At 42.7% G+C, this 17,951-nt stretch overlaps 1 protein-coding gene across 4 annotated transcripts in view; it reads right to left on the reverse strand.

Annotated features, from left to right (window-relative positions):
* Nucleotides 1-17,951, reverse strand: part of LOC122802629 — a 1,172,105-nt gene that overhangs the window by 264,552 nt on the left and 889,602 nt on the right. For 3 of the 4 annotated variants that reach the window (XM_044072318.1, XM_044072317.1, XM_044072320.1), the window contains one exon: nucleotides 15,886-16,029. The exons of the other annotated variant lie outside the window; for it this stretch is intronic. In XM_044072318.1, coding sequence (XP_043928253.1) covers nucleotides 15,886-16,029 — 144 coding nt within the window. The remainder of the gene's footprint in view (nucleotides 1-15,885; nucleotides 16,030-17,951) is intronic. 4 annotated transcript variants of the gene reach the window in all.

Below are 17,951 nucleotides of genomic sequence, written 5' to 3' on the forward strand. Positions count from 1 at the left end.
CCAAGATCTCTCTTGCCGCGGCAAACTAGATATGAGATAATTCCAGCAGTGCATTGTGGGATAGGGGGCTTGATCTTGAGCTACTGGCAAACCTTGAGCTTTGCTATCGGCAGTGTCGGAGCAGAGGATAGGCTCCGAACCCATCAGTGAGAATAAACGGCGAGATTTAACAACTTCACATCAACCTATATTATACCAGCAATTAACTCAGCAGTTGAAATTAAATGCATGTGTAATGTAATATATTGACAACGGTATTTCTTTCAAAAGTGTGCTAAAATGAGGGCAGCAAATTTGTAATGTTTTGAAACTCTACTTACATCTTACACAATGTGTTTTTTTTACTTTACTTTTAAAAGAGAAATGTAAATGGAACTGTATCGTTTTCATAAGTGATGTTTTGGTTTAAGCTGTCAGCTGACACAAGTAATGGTTATGTGATTTTTTTTCTTATATAGGGTACTTGATAAGTGTGGAATTAGTGCTGAACAAGTCCATATCCTGTATGGATGAAAACACTCAACTCTTTTTTAATACAGTGTCCTTTGTGGCTGAACTATTTGCAGTAGTTTCCTTTGTTGGTTCACACCTATAAAAGGGCATGGGCCTACGCTATCAGGTCTTCAGCTTGACCATTGTTTTATAAATAAGTGCATATAAGGACATGTTACAAGCTGTGTAGCCTGCACATTAGCCACATTTCCTAAAATGTATATTTTTATTATTTGTTTCAAGTTTTTCAGTCTGTTTTTCTATTTCTACTTACAGTGATCAGTTTAGTTCCTTATCTACAGAGGAACATGATGGAATGAGTCATATTAACAGATGTGGTTCTAACCTTGTGGCCTGCAGATGGCCTGGGAGAGATGGTTGGGAGAATGAATAACAAACAACTCTGGGAGCGTTATCTGTTCTTTCCCCTGAGAGAAATACACAAAAAATGGAATGTGAAGCTTATGGCATCAACGGCAAGTACTGAAAGTGACCAGTACACCAGTGAAGCACAAACATTGCTAAATCCTGGCCTTTCCCTTCTTGTGCTAATTGTATAATGGGAAATAGAAATCTACTATTTAAAACTGGTTCATCAGCATCAGTGTGACTCCCTAGCTGCTAGTACTTAAGCAATCTCCCAAAAAATTTACAGAAGAACTTAATATGTGAAAAATAGAAAGCAGACTCAAACAGAAAAGGACTAAGACTGATTCTACAATGCCTTTAGGGCTAGTGTGTTATATTATTTTCAACTGCAAGGATATACAACAGACACATTTTTTAAGGACAGAAAGTTCTGATTTATAGCAATTTTTTTTCTGTTTTTGCTCTCCTCTTCACTAAAATCATGCACATGCCCTATTAAACACCTAAGGGGTGGGCATGCAATAAGTCTGGGTGATGAAGTCAGTCACTTCTGCAGGTAGTGATCCTGTCCTCCAAATCTCCAACCTCCACCAGGGAACATTAACAAAATATATGTTCTGGATATATATATTTCAACTTCCTGAAAGCATACAGAAGAATTAAAAGTTCCAGCCACATGATGCACAGAAGCCAAAATGGGAACATATTCGTCATCAAAGCCACAGAAGGCACAAGTCATTACATATTGCAATCTTCACCCAGAAAAATCTTGTAATGACTGTGTTTTTAAAGGTAACAGAAGTTTCAAATAACAGAAGAATTAAAATCAAAAGTACAGATGAATAATATTAGGTTGTGTTCTGATAAATTTCACATTTTAGATGTCAAAATGTCCTTCACTTGTTAATGACTTCACACTCATAGAGAAATTCGTAATACAGATTTTGATTCAACAATCAACACAGCCTTGTTCATCAACCTCCTGCTGGTACTTTATGCAAATGGATCATGGCAATGCTAGGTAGACAAGCCTTATGAAATACAGTGCCATTACAAGTTCATCTCTATGGTCATGGGTCTGCAAGCCTGTGCCACTTGCATCATTGTTACCAGCTCATCTGCCAATCATGCCCCCCAACATCTAGCACTCAAGGTAGCTGCCCCCTTCACCCAACCCTAGCTATGCTTCTGAAAACACAAGATATGTAGCTCCTAAATAAACAAGATAATAAGTTGTACATGGCTGTGGATAATCAAAGAGTGCTTAATGCACTGAAGAATGCAGCTGAGATTAGTTGGCAATGGCTTCTTGCTGCAAGCATCTGAAGATGGTAATGTTCAGCTTATTTACCCAGTATTTTTAACTGGCCATCTAAGAAAATCTTCATTGTTAAAACCCTCAAGTTATGTCTAGATACACAGTTGGGAACTAGTTTTTGCAGACTTAGCTGCACAAGTTTGCAAAGCGAGAAATATAAACTCTGTGCAGTGTACAAACTCACAGAAGCCAAGAATATACAGGATGTCAGTGCCACATCTGGCCATGGTAGATGGGCAATTGGGCAGAGATGCATTAAGTTGAAAACATGAAACTAAAGAAACTCAATACGCAGCCAACAAAAAAAAAAACTTGACTGTGTATGCTGAAAGGGGTTAAGCCGTTAACTATCATTCAATGACTTTGACAGAAGTATTTGTTTTGAGAACAAGCCCAGTCAAAATTGTTTGATTTCGCTCTTTCAATTGTTTAGCATATTTGTTTCTTATTGCAACCTTACTTGTTTCTTACTCTTAAAAGACCAGGTACTTTTCTCAAGGCTAAACATCCCCTTAGTAACCAACAAAAAGCCCAGGTAATGCCCCACTTGCAGGCAACTTCTCACATTCTAACTTTTATAAAACATTGCATTATTACTAATGTTTAACTCATATGTCATTGTCAACGAAGAAAGGTATGAGTCTGCCTAGCATTTTAACTTTTTCCGTACAATGAAGCTCTGTAATCAACTTCTAGTGGCTGCATAAAAAGAAGTTATGTTCTTACCATAACGTTCCATCTGTGTTGTTCATCTTCATTCATTCATTACTGATGGATGTCAGTTCCATCCTCGGAACAGAGTCGGTTTTGTAACAAGCTCGTGCCAGCCAAAAAGCTATCGAGTTAAGCTTTTACCCACAATGTCTTTCTCCCTGTTACTTCAGATCGAGTTTGCCTTTAATAAGCAAAGCAGAGGCTTTTTCTGAGCAGACAACCTAAAGAAAAGAGTAGGACCCAATCCGATCCTCCAGGAGCCTTTGGAGGAGGAAGGTGGGTAGGACGTAATGAATGAATGAATGAAGATGAACAACACAGATGGAATGTTATGGTAAGAACATACCTTCTTTATCTGATGTTGTTAATCTTCATTAATTCCTTACTGATGGGACAGAGTCCCTAGCTACTTTTAGTCCTGGGAGGCCCTTATGGAAGGATGTTCCTGAATGCCATTGCACAAAAAGATGCTCTTCCCCTGGAAACCAAATCCAATTTGTAATGAGTGATAAAGGTATGAGAGGTAGCGCAAGTCGCAGCTGCACAAATATAATCCAATTGAGCCTTAGCATGAAAGGCAACAGAAGTTGCCACCGACCTGGTGGAGTGTCCTTTGACTTTGCACTGTAGAGAAATGTTATTTTGTTGGTAAATCAAGGATATAGTTTCTCAACCACTTGAACAAGGTTACTTTTGAGACAGAGTTTCCCAATTTGGGGCCTGAATAGGACACAAACAGCTGGTCTGACTTACGTACTGGCCAGGTAAAAACATAATTGCCTATGCACATCCAGCAAATGAAGACAGTATTCTCCTTTGTTTGAGTAGTTGGGAAAAAAGACTGGTAGGTCAGTCATTTGGTTAATTGTCAATTCTGAAATAACCTTGGGCAGAAAGGAAGGATAAGTCCAGAGTGATATTCTGTCCTTATGAAATACCAAGTAATGGCGTTTAATACACAAGGCCTGAAGCTCAGAAATGTGTCTGGCTGATGTGACAGCTACCAAAAATAGTGATTTCCAGGACAGGAACTTTAAGTCGCAAGTGGAAGCAGGTTCAAAAGGTGATTGCGTCAGGGACTATAGTACTAGCGTTAAATTCCAAGGTTCGATGGGTTCCCTGAAGGGTGGTCTGATATGGGAGACCCCTTTTAAAAAAGTTTTGCAGAGACGATGGGAAATTAGTGATGAGTCTTGGAATCCATTATGGAAGTTTGAGATAGCAGTTAAGTGTACTCAGATGGTTGAGTCTGCTGCTCCTGAATGAAGAAGACTTGCAAGATAATCCAAAACCACACTAACAGGGGCTGTAGAGGGGTCTAGTTGTCTTTGTCGGGACCAAATAAGGAACTTCTTCCATTTGCTGAGATAGAGTTTTCTGGTGGATGGTTTATGCGAAGCCAGAAGGATATTACGCACTGGGGAGGTAAGGTTATTCTGCCTGCGATTACTGGAAGTGGAGAAACCAAGCTGTCAGCTTGAGACTGGATATGTTTGGGTGATTCAACCCTTGTGGATGCAAGATTAATTCTGGAGTTGGATCCAGAATCCAAGGTTTATATACGAGGTGAGGCCAAAGGAAGGGAAACCAAATTTGTCATGGCCAGAAGCCTGAAGGGGCAATGAGGATTATTCTGCTTCTCAGAAGAAGGGCTTTCTTTAAAACTTGGGGAATCAGGGGAAAAGGGAGAAAGGCATATAGAAGTCCCGTGAGCCAATCGTGTATCAGAGCATTGCTCGGGGACTCCGCATGCAGGAGAAATTAGGGCAAAGTAGCTGCTGCATTTGTGGTTTTCTCAGGAGGTGAAAAGGTCACAGCAAAGCTGGCCTCAGAGGCTGAAGATCTTTGCCGCAATAACTGGATTGAGGGACCACTCATGAGGCAGTAGAATACATCTGCTCAGTTTGTCAGCAAGCATGTTGGAACTCATGGGAATATGCATTGCAATCAGAAAGCAGTTGGAAGCTATTGCCCACTGCCAAATTCTCATGGCCTCTTGAAATAACTGGTAGGACTTGGTTCCCCCTTGCTTGTTGATGTACCAGACTACTGACATGTTGTCTGACTCAATAGCAATTGTTCCTGATGGAAGGATGGATTGAAATGCTTGCAATGCTAGTAGCACTGCCCTCAGTTCTAGGACACTGATATGCAGATTGGCCTCTATGTCTGACCAAGTACCTTGGACCATCTTCCCTTGGTAAAGCCCTCCCCACCCTATCAGGGAAACATCTGTAGTCACTGTGGCCCTGGGCTGTTGTGGACAGAAGGGGCAGCTCCATAGTCCTTTGTCTGGCATCATCCACCACATTAAATCCTGTTTACATCGTTGAGTTATCCATAATTGAAAGGACAAAGGATGTTGTAAGGTATACCACTGTGTTAGAAGGCGCCATTGGAGAATTGTCATGTGTAGTCTTGCCAAGGGCATTATGGTAATTGACGCTGACATGGAACCCAGGAGTTGAAGAACTGTTCGAGCTGGGGCTAGGTTTTGACAGGGTATCACCTGGATTTAGGATCTTATCCTGTGTAGTCTGTGGTCCGGAAGAGAGAACAGGCAAGCACGTGTGTTGAAATTTGCCCCTCCTATAAACTCCAAGGTTTAAGAGGGAATCAAGTTGCATTTTCCCCAGTTTACTGAGATTCCGAGATGCTGCTAGTTTGAGAGTGTTTTTTAGGGCTATCTTCAGTAGACGCTTGGTGGGGGCGGTGAGGAGCCAATCATCTAAATATGGAAACACCCAGAATCCATGTAGTCTCAAGTGAGCTATTACCACTGCCATGCATTTGGTGAACACTCTGGGGGCTGTAGAGAGTCTGAAGGGCAGCACATGGAATTGAAAGTGATTGGCTCCTAGCCGGAATCGAAAAAATCTTCTGGAGCGTTTGTCCATTTTTATGTAGTGATATGTATCCTGAAGATCTACTGAGCACATCTAATCATCTTTTTCCAAAAATGGAAGGCTAGACTGAACCATGACCACCCGGAATTTTTCCTGTTTGACAAATTTGTTTAGGATGCTGAGATCCAGAATTGGTCTCCAGTCCCCTGTCTTTTTTGGCACTAAAAAGAATCTCAAGTAGAATCCGGATCCTATCTGGTCTAGTGGGACTGTCTGGATGACTCTTTTTCGAAGCAGCTTTTGAATTTCTAGCTCTGCTGATTCCCTTTGACTGGGTGGAACATCAGAAATTCATCTTGATGACTTTGAGGGACATGATATCCTCTGGTTATGATCCGATGCACCCATAAATCTGTTGTTATTGTTAGCCGGGCAGAATGGTGCAAGGAGAAACATCCCCCAACTGCCTCCAGAGGAAAGCAATTGAGCCATTCCTCAGGAGTGCTGATAGGGTTGACCAGAAAAAGAATCACTGGAGCCCTGGTTATGCGGACCCTCTCTGCCTCTGTAGGGGCATCTTCTGGATGAGTTACCCCCTCTGTCCCGGCGAGTATACTCGTCACGTGTGTCATGGAAAGGACCCTGTGATTTCTTGTGCCACATCTTTCCACTCCTCTGGTTCCTAGAGTAGGGATGCTGAGGGGCTGAAAAACCAACACCCATGGCAGACAGGGTCTTGCCGTCCTTCTCTCACCTGGTCAATGTGTCTTTCACTTTCGGGCCGAAAAGGGAAGAAGCTTCCACTGGAGCATTAAGAAAGGAAGACTATAAAGGGTCCGCAAAGTCACAGAGATGCATTCAGGTGTGGCATCTCATGACAACACTGGAACCTGCTGCTCTAGACACTCCTTCAGTGGCGTGGGAAATCAAATGCATGGAGGGGTTGGATATGGATTCCAGGGTAGCAAGCTGTGAGGCAACTTTGTCACACATCTCGTTAGAGACTGCTCCTGCTATGGTTTCAGAGAGTTCGGAGACTAAGTCTCTCTGAAGCCTGGTGAAGTGTGAAGTGTGTCAGATAATTCAAATCCTAACAGCGAAGGTTGATGATGCAAAGACTCATTTCCCTAACCTGTCCACCACCCAAAACTCCCTGTTTGAAGGGTGGACAGTCCGGCTTTCCTCTGTAAACTCTTTTGTTGTGGCAGCCGCCACCACCATCTTGTCTACTGGAAGACCCCTGGACTGGTGTGGGTACTGTTCAGGTGAGAATAGAATCTTGTCTGGTCTCCATGGGATTGGTTCAATGGCATCAGGCTTCTTCCATGCGCACTGCATGATGAGCTGAACCAGCTCATCTGCAGGTGGGGTCACCCAGGAAGTTGAGGGTCGAGCATGAAATGCCTGCAGGAACACAGACTCCTTGGAGGAGGGGTTGGTGGGCTTCCAGTCATCCCCTCTGTTTCAGTTTTTCAAGGATGTCTCCAATCTCATCATGGTGTGACTGTGGGTCCCCTTCATCATAGTCCGTGTCCTTGGGGAGTCCATGTGCTTCCGCTTGCGCGTCCTCTTACGTGGTACCTCTTCAGTGAGGGCTTCTGAAGAGGACTCCAAAGAAGGGGTACCCTGCGGTAGGGTATCCTGAGGCTCTTGTGCTCGATGTCCCAAAGCGGTGGCTTGTGTCAGCTGTGGCTTAGAGGGAGGACATGACTGATACTCCAATGCTAACGGCTTGCCTACAGAGGCAAGGGCCCTCTCAATTGCTTGGAAACCCATTCCGCCTGAAGAGGGATGGGAGCCCAGAACCGAGAAGGACAACCTCGGAACCAAGGTCACACCCCACTCCAATGGACCAGCTCCCAAGGACGGAGCCTCAAGAGGACTTGTTAACATTAGGAATCCTGGGACCATAGGCAGCGCCATAGAAAAATACAGCGCCGTGTTAGGAACCACAGTGCCTGCAGTCCAGTCATGATCCTGAGAGAGGCTCGGTTCTGATTGAACCAAAGGACAAAGGGTCAGCTCCGGAACCACGGTGAGGTCCACCAGTGGTACCGAAGCAATGGATGCCGATAAGGGCATTGGTTCCAGGGTCTTCGATAACTGTATGGAGGTCAAAGGAGGAGAATATGCTGGTGTCTGTGGAGAAAGACTCCAAACTCCTATAGGGAGAGGAGTTTTGGAAGGTGTTGTAATCCCTTTTGCTGTCAGCAACTAATCCACAAGATGCACCACATCCAATTCTGAGAGGTTCCTGGTGGAGCGTGTTGATATTCCCGACTGGGTGTCTGGTCATTCCAAGAAAGGGCTGAATTCCTGCCCAAAGAAGAGATCCACTGTGGGTGAATATCGGGTGCGAACTGTATGGTCCACTGGCACCAAAGTCTCGTGGGTGGAGACGTGTAGGAGGTGTGGCTGGTACAGAAACTGCTGGAGCAGCAATTAAAGGCAAGCTTGATGTCACAGTCAAGGGCTGTGCCTTAGACAGTACTGGGGTTAAAGGTATTAGTGATGGCACCAAGGTAGAAATTACTAGTCTTGGTACAGTTGGTGCCAAAGACACAATCCGTGCCATAGTAACTGGCACTGAAGATACAGTTTTTGAAGACGGCGCCATGGTCAGAACCAAAGACGGTGCCGTGGAAGTCAATTTAGGTCCTGAGGCCAAAAATTCTGGAAGCTTTTGCTTGGGTTCCTGCTTTTTGTAACCCAAAGGTAATGAAGGAACTGAGTGAGGTCTCTGTCTATTTTCTTTACTGGGAGGAGATGAGCCCTCCAACCCAGAAAAAGCCTCTGAGATGGGTGTCTTAAGGAAACCCTTCAAGATTAACTTGTTTTTCCTTTCGTTAAGGGTTCTGGAACTAAACCCTTTACAAATAGAGGAAGGAGGTTGAAGAGACAGGTGTGAAACACCCAGACAATATACACAGGAGTTGTGGGTGTTTGAATTCGGCATTTTTCGGCTGCACTGGTCACACTGTTTAAAACCAGTAGCTCCCTTCTTTTCCGACATGGTGCTGTAGAGACTAACAACTACTACAAGAAAAACACTAATCAAAGATTATAGTAAGGATTTTTTTTTTAAAGAAGAAGGAAGAAAGAAGGGGAAAGGGAAATACCAAAAATTGTATTTGAAGAGAATTACCACAAAGGTAGAGGGGAGAAAAGGCCTATACCAATCTTGTGGACTAGAAAAAAAAAATTAAATAAAAAATAATTTAAGCTTGTTTCCTGCCTTTCCTGTTAAGTGGTATAGACTATTTGTAGGCTTCTGAGCCCCCAAGCCCTTCTGTGTTGGAGGGAAGCCTTCTAGCTTAGTTTTTTTTTCTTATAACTAGCCAGTTTTCTAGTTTCAGCACTCAAATCTGTTTCTTTGATCTCAGCACTTGTTCAGAAAAAAAAAAAAAAAAAAAGTCATCTGCTTTTACTGTACTTGTGTTTCTACCTACTTTTTTACTTTTGCATCATCTTAAAAGTACTCAGTTGTATTTATTACTGCTTGGTGTAACTCATTCTAAGCCTTTTGGTTTAAACACTTGGGCTTCGGACCAGTTGTTTTGCACTGAGAGGGTTTGTGGTCTGCACTGTAGTGGCAGAACAGGTAGCTTACATCCTTCTAGGTTGGGAACTGCTGATTGAGGGCTCAGTGTCTGTTATTCTAAAAGTGTATTAATTCTGGTTTAAGCACTTGGGCTTTCAGGCCAGTTATTTTACATTAAGAGGGTACGTGGTCTGCACTCTTGTGGGAGGAGAGGCTGGACTCTGCCCTTCTGAGCTGGGAATTTCTGGTTGAAGGCTTATAGTGCATGCATATCTGAACTGCTTCTTACTGAAGTTGGTGCGCCTTGTTTGCTGTGGCATAGACTGGATTCGGGCCTGCTGGATCTAGCTTTGTTTGTGTAACTTGAGCACTAATCCAGGCATTCTCTAAAGTATTCAATTGTATTTATTACTGCTTGGTAGTAACTTGATTAAAGTGTAGCTATCATTCTAAGTCTTTTGGATTAAGCACTTGGGCTTCAGACCAGTTGTTTTACATTAGGAAGGTTTGTTGGCATGCACTGTGGTGGCAGGACAGGTAGCTTTCATCCTTCTAAGTTGGGAACTGCTGATTGAGAGCCCAGTGTCTGTTATTCTTAAAGTGTATTAGTTCTGGTTTAAGCACTTGGGCTTCAGGCCAGTTATTTTACATTAAGAAGGTTTGCGGTCTGCACTCTTGTGGGAGAAGAGGCTGGACTCTGCCCTTCTGAGCTGGGAATTTCTGGTTAAAGGTTTATAGTGCCTGAATATTTGAACTGTATCTTACTGAAATTGGTACACCTTGTTTGCTGTAGCATAGACTAGATCCAGGCCTGCTGAATCTAGCTTTGTTTATATGCTTGTTGTTTCCCTGGAACGCTAATTCCACCTAATACTGCTTCTCAGCTTCTGTGGATCACTAGTGATATCTGCATTGCTTACTGTACTTATTTCCTTGTTTCACTTGAACGAAAGTTACTGTTTGTCGTTTTTGCATTTAAGTTACCTGTAACACATTGCACTTAAGTTACCTGACACTTGCTCACTAAAGCAATTATATAAGTCAGCACTAAAAATTAAAAGCACTACACCCTCACTCCCCACTGGCCCTGATTTTCAATTATTAAGGAATTCCCAATATTATTCTAGCATGTCCAAAGGTCAGTTGTCAATCTCCTCTCCGGTCCAGCTGGTGAATCTGGGAATCTTGAGGCAATGTTACAACTGCCTCATGTACACAGACAACCCTCTCCTCCTCCCAACAAATTCCAACACATGTGAGAGATGCAACCATATAGCCAAACTGGAGGCTAAGCTCTCTCAACTCAGTACTGGCATAACCAGTCAGGAGGAGAAGGAAACCACACTCACTACAATTTCAGTCTCACATAGACCTACCACGACAGCAAACCAAACACAATCACACAAAAACATACTTGGAGGCTCTAAATAAAGATCTGCCGAAGCAGCAGAGACCTCCAAAGCAGACACCCAAGCAGCTGCTACCCCAAAACAAAACACGTGCAACACATATCTCACAAAGCCAGTGTGCCGAACAGTCACAGCCCTTAAGACTAAACAACACACCTGATACACTTGTAATAGGTGACTATCGTCAGGCACACTGACGTCCCGCTCACCAGGCTGAACAAGGAGAGGGTCACGGTGAGCAGCCTGTTGGGTGCTAGGATCCGCCACATAACACAAGCACTCAGGTCACTCCAAGGCAAGTACAAATATGACTCAGTCATTGTCCATGCTGGTGTGAATGACCTGAGACGTACCTCCCTGGACTACATGAAAAGAGACATAAAGGAGCTCTCTGAGCATGTAGCCCAGGCCGGTATGACCCTGACCTTGAGTAGCATCTTACACTCACCAAGAATGATGCCACAATATGAAGACAAGATGATCAATTTCAACAATTGGCTTAAGTACTGGTGTCATTTAAAGGGGATCCAATGCCTGTCAGCTTGGGATGATATGCTCGACAAGCCACGATGCTTCGCTAGGGACGGCTTGCACCTGTCACCCCTGGGCTTTCGGATATTGGCAAAGGCTCTTGCTACCCCCATAGTGCCTTTTTTAGGCAAGGCTCAAAAGACAAACCCACCTCCATAGGTATCACAAGGGATAAGAAACTAAGAGTAATGCTACTCAACGCCAGAAGTCTAAACCTCAAGATGCACACACTCGAAACTCTCCTTAGCATGGAGAACATCGATATCTGTGCAGTAACAGAAACCTGGTTCAGGGCTCCTGAGAGCACCCCAGCACTACCAGGTTATACCTCATACCATGCTTTTCGGCCCCAAAACTTGGACCAAACCAGAAAAGTAGGGGGAGTATCGATATTCATCAAAGATACCCACACCTCCAGGTTGGTGGCAAAGCACGAAGCATCAGAGACTATCCATGTGCAACTAACAGTGGGTAAAACTGCCTTCCAGTTTATAGCCTGCTACAGACCACCCTCCCAAACCCAGGAACCCCACTCGGCCTTCCCGAGAACACTGGAAAATATGAAGGTCTCTCCAAACACCATTATATTGGGTGACTTCAACTACCCAAACATAGACTGGGAGCATTACTCTAGCTCCAACACCCTAGCCCAAAGGTTCCTAGAATTTATAAACTCAAATGCTATGGAACAACTTGTTACCACTCCCACAAGAGGGGAAAACATACTGGACCTGATCATCACCAACATGGGGACTCTATGCTCCAGACCAGAAGTGTATCCCTCACTGGTAAGATCAGACCATAAACTAATCTCACTGGATATTCACATCCAGACCCCACCCCTGCCCAGAAAACCACAGTGAAAAACTTCTCTAAAGCAAATTTCACACTCCTCAAAACTGAGGTGGAATCCTTCAAAGCCCCGGCCTGTGGAAAATACGGCCCAGACCGCAGAATCCTTTATAAACGCATTCTATGAACACCTTCAGGAATGCATGGATCATGCGATCCCAAATAAAACCAAGACCCAATCCTCCAAAGGCAGACGTCCTGTCTGGTGGACCCCAGCCATAAACAAACTATACAATAGAAGGAGGAAGCTACTAAATGATAGAGCAAAATCCCAAAAGGGAAGGCATCACTGATCAGTATTAGCAAAAACTACGGGCACACATAAAATTGTCTAAGGCCAGCTTCGAGAGAAAAATTGCACAGGACACTAAGGATAATCACAAGGCTTTCTTTAGCTATGTTAGGAACCTGGGTGGTAATTCCCAGATATGCTCAGAATTAGTCCAAAATGACAAAAATACACGAACCCAAAGACATTGCCAACATCCTAGCTGACAGGTTCAGCGCAAACTCCCCACCAAAAGGGCAAATATCTATCCCAGCAGAGTGCTGCCCCTGACATCTCAGATGCTCAGGTAAGAGCCGCCTCTCCAAAGCAAAACACAGCATCAATGGGACCAGATGGTGTCCCGGCTGCATCCTACATGAACTCCAAGAAGAGCTAAACCCAAACATAAAACTACTGTTCAATCTCAGCCTTACTACAGGATATGTGCCCAAAGAGTGGTGTACAGCAACAGTGGACCCTCTCCATAAAGGTGGTGCCTCAACGGATCCTGGAAACTATCGCCCCATAAGCCTGACTAGCTTGGTCTGCAAAGCTATGGAAAGGATCATCATGGACCTCATAAATAAAGATATTGGGGACCTACAAACACTGGATCCTACCCAGTTCGGCTTTGTTAAGGGCAGATCCTGCCTCTTAAACCTGGTTGATTTCTTTGAAACAGTCACCAAGGCCATTGACGACGGGAAGGTGGTCCACACAGCCTACCTGGACCTCATAAAAGCCTTCGATACAATACCCCACTCGGGCATTATAGATAAGATCACCAGCTTAAATATAAACCCCTATGTCACTAGATGGATTGCAAACTGGCTCAAGGACAGAACCCACATGGTTAGAATTGCTAGAGCCATGTCAGACTCCAAACCAGTTACAAGTGGTGTCCCACAAGGCTCAGTCCTGGGACCTCTCTTGTTCAGTATATATTTCTCGGAGGTACAGGCCAACACGGAAGGACTGTGGCTGACCAAGTTCGCAGATGACTGCAAACTGGGCGCCATAATCGACTCTCCAGCCGACACAAGCATCCTCCAAAAGGGCCTCATAGAAACAGACAACTGGTGCCAGAGCCATGGCCTCAAGCTAAATGCCAAAAAGTGTATAGTCATCCCCTTTGGCAAAAACAAAGTGCCCACAAATTACCACATAGGTGGTAATCTATTAAGTACAGAAGACGTCATTAGGGACCTGGGGACCCAAGTTGATAGCAATCTCTCATTTGACAACCACGTGGCCAAAGTGGTTAGAAAAACATTTTATATAGCCCACCTAATCATGAAGGAATTCACATCTAGATCAGGGGAGGTCATCGTGCCTCTTTACTCATCCCTCATCAGGCCCATAATTGAGTACAATGCCCCTTTTGGGATGTACCTTACCACACACCTGCAGCAACTGGAAAGACCCCAAAAGTACCTCACCAAGAGGATCAAAGGGCTCAAACAGGTGCCATATGCTGCCCGGTTAAAGAAACTCCAGCTCTACTCAGTGGCATACCACTTGTTCAGAGGCGATCTGTGCCTGACGTATAAAGCCATGTCCAACCCGGAATTAATGGACATGCTGCACCTCAGAAAATCCAAATCCCATCGAGCTACGCGCTCGAGAGACTTGAACCTCAGCACTGAAATAAATAGGACATCCTGGAGGGACAGATTCATAACCCAGAGGCTCCCTTCACTCTGGAATAAAATCCCAGTCCAGGTTAGGCAGAGTCCCACATTGACTCTCTTCAAGAGGAATCTTGATGAGTGGATGGGAGATCGTAGGTTTACCCCGGGTATCACTTCTGTGTCACTGTTAGACAGAGGCACAGTATACTAACCTTGAAAAAGGGCATAGCAAAATAAATTTAAAATGGGTGGCGAAAGCCAAACACATTCTGGCTAGGCTTATAAATGCCCTAGGGCAGATAGCCTAGTATGAACCTATGAACCAACAATGGTACTAAAAGACTACCTAAACAGTAAGAAAAAACACAGCAACAACAATCAAAAACAACAGTAAGAGAATGGGTAAGTTAGTGATAAAATAGGGAAGAAAAAATATTAGAAATACAAATAATTTGAAATTTCTCAAAGTACTTGGCTGAGAGCTGGCTTGACACAGCTTTATGGCAATGTGGCAAACGAGATCTGAGATAACAGGCAGAAGGGCATTGTGGGTAAAAACTTAGCGCAAGAGTTTTCTGGCTGGCATGAGCTTGTTATAAGGCCACACCTATCAGTAAGGAATGAATGAAGATTAACAACATCAGATTAAGCCTTTCCACAAAATTAGGTTATGTCCTCATAATTCAAACAAATTTATCCGCATATCTCCAGAATCATAAGTATTACTGGAGAAGTGTTAATGGCAAACTGTTCAGCACATATTAGTATTTACAGTGGTCACACATTTCAGATATGAGGTCTTAAACTGAATTTCATAAATTACAAGAAATGACAAATATTAACTTTGTAATGTTTCATAAAGAGCTTACAATATCCCAGTAAACACTCAAGTTACACACATTTTATCAGCAACATGTTGTTCAGCCAGTTGTGACCTTTTATGTGAGGCTATGCAGTTCTGTCTGTATTATGTAGTGGAGATATTTAAAAAATGTGAAAATTATGACAATATAAACAAGTACTACACAAACAACATTTAATACCTCTTCAATTACATTAAACAAAAGTCAAGAATCAATGCAGTTGCATTTCTCAGTATGTAAGTTTAAGATGATATATTACAATAACATAAAGCGATTTGGGAATTATTAATGTAAACATGAACAGGTAATAACAGATGCCTGCAGGCAGCATCAGGATGATCCCAGACAACTGCCTTTAAGTGTAGCTAGGGTTAAATGAATTAAGTTTAAATACAACCACGTTAATAACATTTAGAGTGAATCCTTCTTGTTTGCTATTCCAGGAAAGTAAACCATAATGGCTTACTAGTTAAGCCTGTGTGCTCACGTCTGACTAAAGAACTTGGACTTCTGCTACTGTCAGCACCTTATGATTTTGTAGGCAACACTGCATTCATTCATTTGTTCTTTTATTTATTTATTGATTGATCAACTGATTGATACTTGTTTTTTAATTGGAGAAGTGGACTGATAGGCCCCATTTCAGCCGCAGTCCAGGAGTTACAGAACACAATCAGGACAAGATACACAACTTAAACTAATGCTGATATTAATGCTGAGTTCACCCAGTAGAAACTGTAATTGCAAATTTACAAATAGTACAATGCAATATAAATACATAGGCAAGAAGAAAAATGTTAAAAGGTCAGTCTCTCATTCTATCCTTTCTAAGTTAGGCACAGGGGGAAAAGGAGAAGACGAAATAGAGACTGCGAAGAAGTAAGGTACGAACTGGAGGAAGGAAAGTGAGGCTGACAAAGATTTGAGGAAGAGGTAAACAATAGGGAAGTACAAGGCTTAGAAGAGGAGGATTATTTGCCTGCTGGTATCTAAAACTAGTGACAGGCATACTGAATCACTGTGAGTGCAAATAATTATTTGATCACATTACCTTTTGAGACAGTTTTTGTTGCATGACAGGTCAGGGTAGTATTGTCTACATTATGAGAGGCAGCTTGAATTTTAGAACCTTTTTTTGCTGAAGTGATTGGCTTGGTGTCAGTTTGAAATACTGGTTTATTAGGAGATGCAGACGCTGAATAATAAAAAAAAGAAACTTGTCAGTGACTAGCATGCAATGAAAGCAGCAAAGCCTAAAGACTTAGTTAATGCTGTTCAATGTAAAATTGGAAAAAAAAACATGACATGTCTCTGATGGCTGAGACATTTACAACCCAGACACACAGACAACATTTCAAAGAATCTGAGATCATCTTTATTAAATCACAAAAAAAAAAAAAAAATTATATATATATATATATATATATATATATATATATATATATATATATATATAGATCTAGGACGTTTGCTCCAAATCCATAATAACCGAACACACTTTAACGAAAACGCTTTTATTGAAAAAGCGCTTTCATTAAAGCGTGTTACAAAAAAAAAATAAAACACTATATTTACATTTTAGTGGGGGGGGTGAAGCCCCCCTGCACCCCCATGTGGGGCCCTACTTTAATATTCTTCCTCCGAGACCGCACTACAGTAGGGAAAAGGGAAATTTCCCTTACCCGCACCAAGAAGCACTTTCGCATAAGTATGCCCGGCCGTTTGGGTTTCGGTCGTTTGCTCACTCGAGCAAACGTCCTACATCTATATATATATATATTCCATCATAGTTCATGTGGGTGTAAATGACATGACACATACCTTACTGGACTATATGAAAAGAGACATAATGGATCTCTTCAGATATGTGTCACAGATGGGTATGAGCCTTGCTACGAGCAGTGTTCTACCTGCACCAAGGATGATGCCACATAAAACATGATTCATTTTAATAATCAAGAAAAGTCCAAAACATACACTGTGAAGCAGTAGGAAACACTTTCAGTCAGCCAAACTCTTCAGTCCAAGCTATTTTTATTCTTCCAACATACAAAGATACAGATTGAGCGCTTTCATCCCCTAAACTGGGGACTTCATCAGAATCTGATTTTAATAATTAGCTTAGTTTCTGCTATCACTCCAATGGAATCCAATATCTGTCAGCATGGGAAGACACGGTCAAAAGACAATACTGCTTTGCCAAGGATGTGCTGCACCTCACCACCTAGGCTTTCAGATACTAGCTACAACTTTATCAGTCCCCTTAGAGCCTTTTTAGGCAATGCCAAAAAGACAAAACTACCAACATAGTAAAAAAGTCTACAAGAAACCTTAAGGTGTTACTGCTCAATGTTAGGAGCCTAAACAAAAAAAACCCACACCCATCAAGCCCTTCAAGCCCTCCTTACGCTGGAAAATGTAGGCATCTGTGCCATAACTAAGACTTGGTTTAAAGCCATAGAAAGTACTCTACCAATTCACAGCTAAAGTGCCTTCCACATATTAAGACAAAAAACAGCACAGACTGAGGCCAAAGGTGGAGGTGCCTTGATCTACATTAGCAGCAAACATACCTCCAGGTTGGTTAAACAGGATGATACCATGGAGCTCATCCATGTGCAAGTCACATTAGATAAGATCCCTCACCATATCATGGCTAGCTACAAGTCACCATATATGTCCCTAGAGTCTCACAACTCTTACCTAAACCTACTAGAGACACTCACCATCCAACCAAACACCCTATTTATTGGTGAATAACTACCCCTATATGGACTGGGAAATGTACATTGCCTGAAAATCACAGGCATAGCACTTCCAAGACTTTATTAACACAAATGCCCTGAAACAGAGTGCACACTCCAACCAGGGAATCAAGCATACTGGATCTGGTACTCACCAACATGTGACAGCATTGCACCCCCTTCTACCCCAGTGTTGCATCCTCACTAGTGAGGTTGGATCATAAAGCTGTTACCTTTGAAGTAAAAATAAACCCAGAAAACTCAGCTAAACCAGTAATAGTTAGGAACTATTCTAAGGCAAACTAGATCCTATTAAGTGACAGTTTGTCAAAGTACAAGGCTCTCCTAACCCCAAGACCACAGTGACCTATGC

This window comes from Protopterus annectens, chromosome 5.part0 (genome assembly GCF_019279795.1).
Source record: "Protopterus annectens isolate FY-2018-M chromosome 5.part0, PAN1.0, whole genome shotgun sequence".
Classification (NCBI taxonomy): domain Eukaryota; kingdom Metazoa; phylum Chordata; order Ceratodontiformes; family Protopteridae; genus Protopterus; species Protopterus annectens.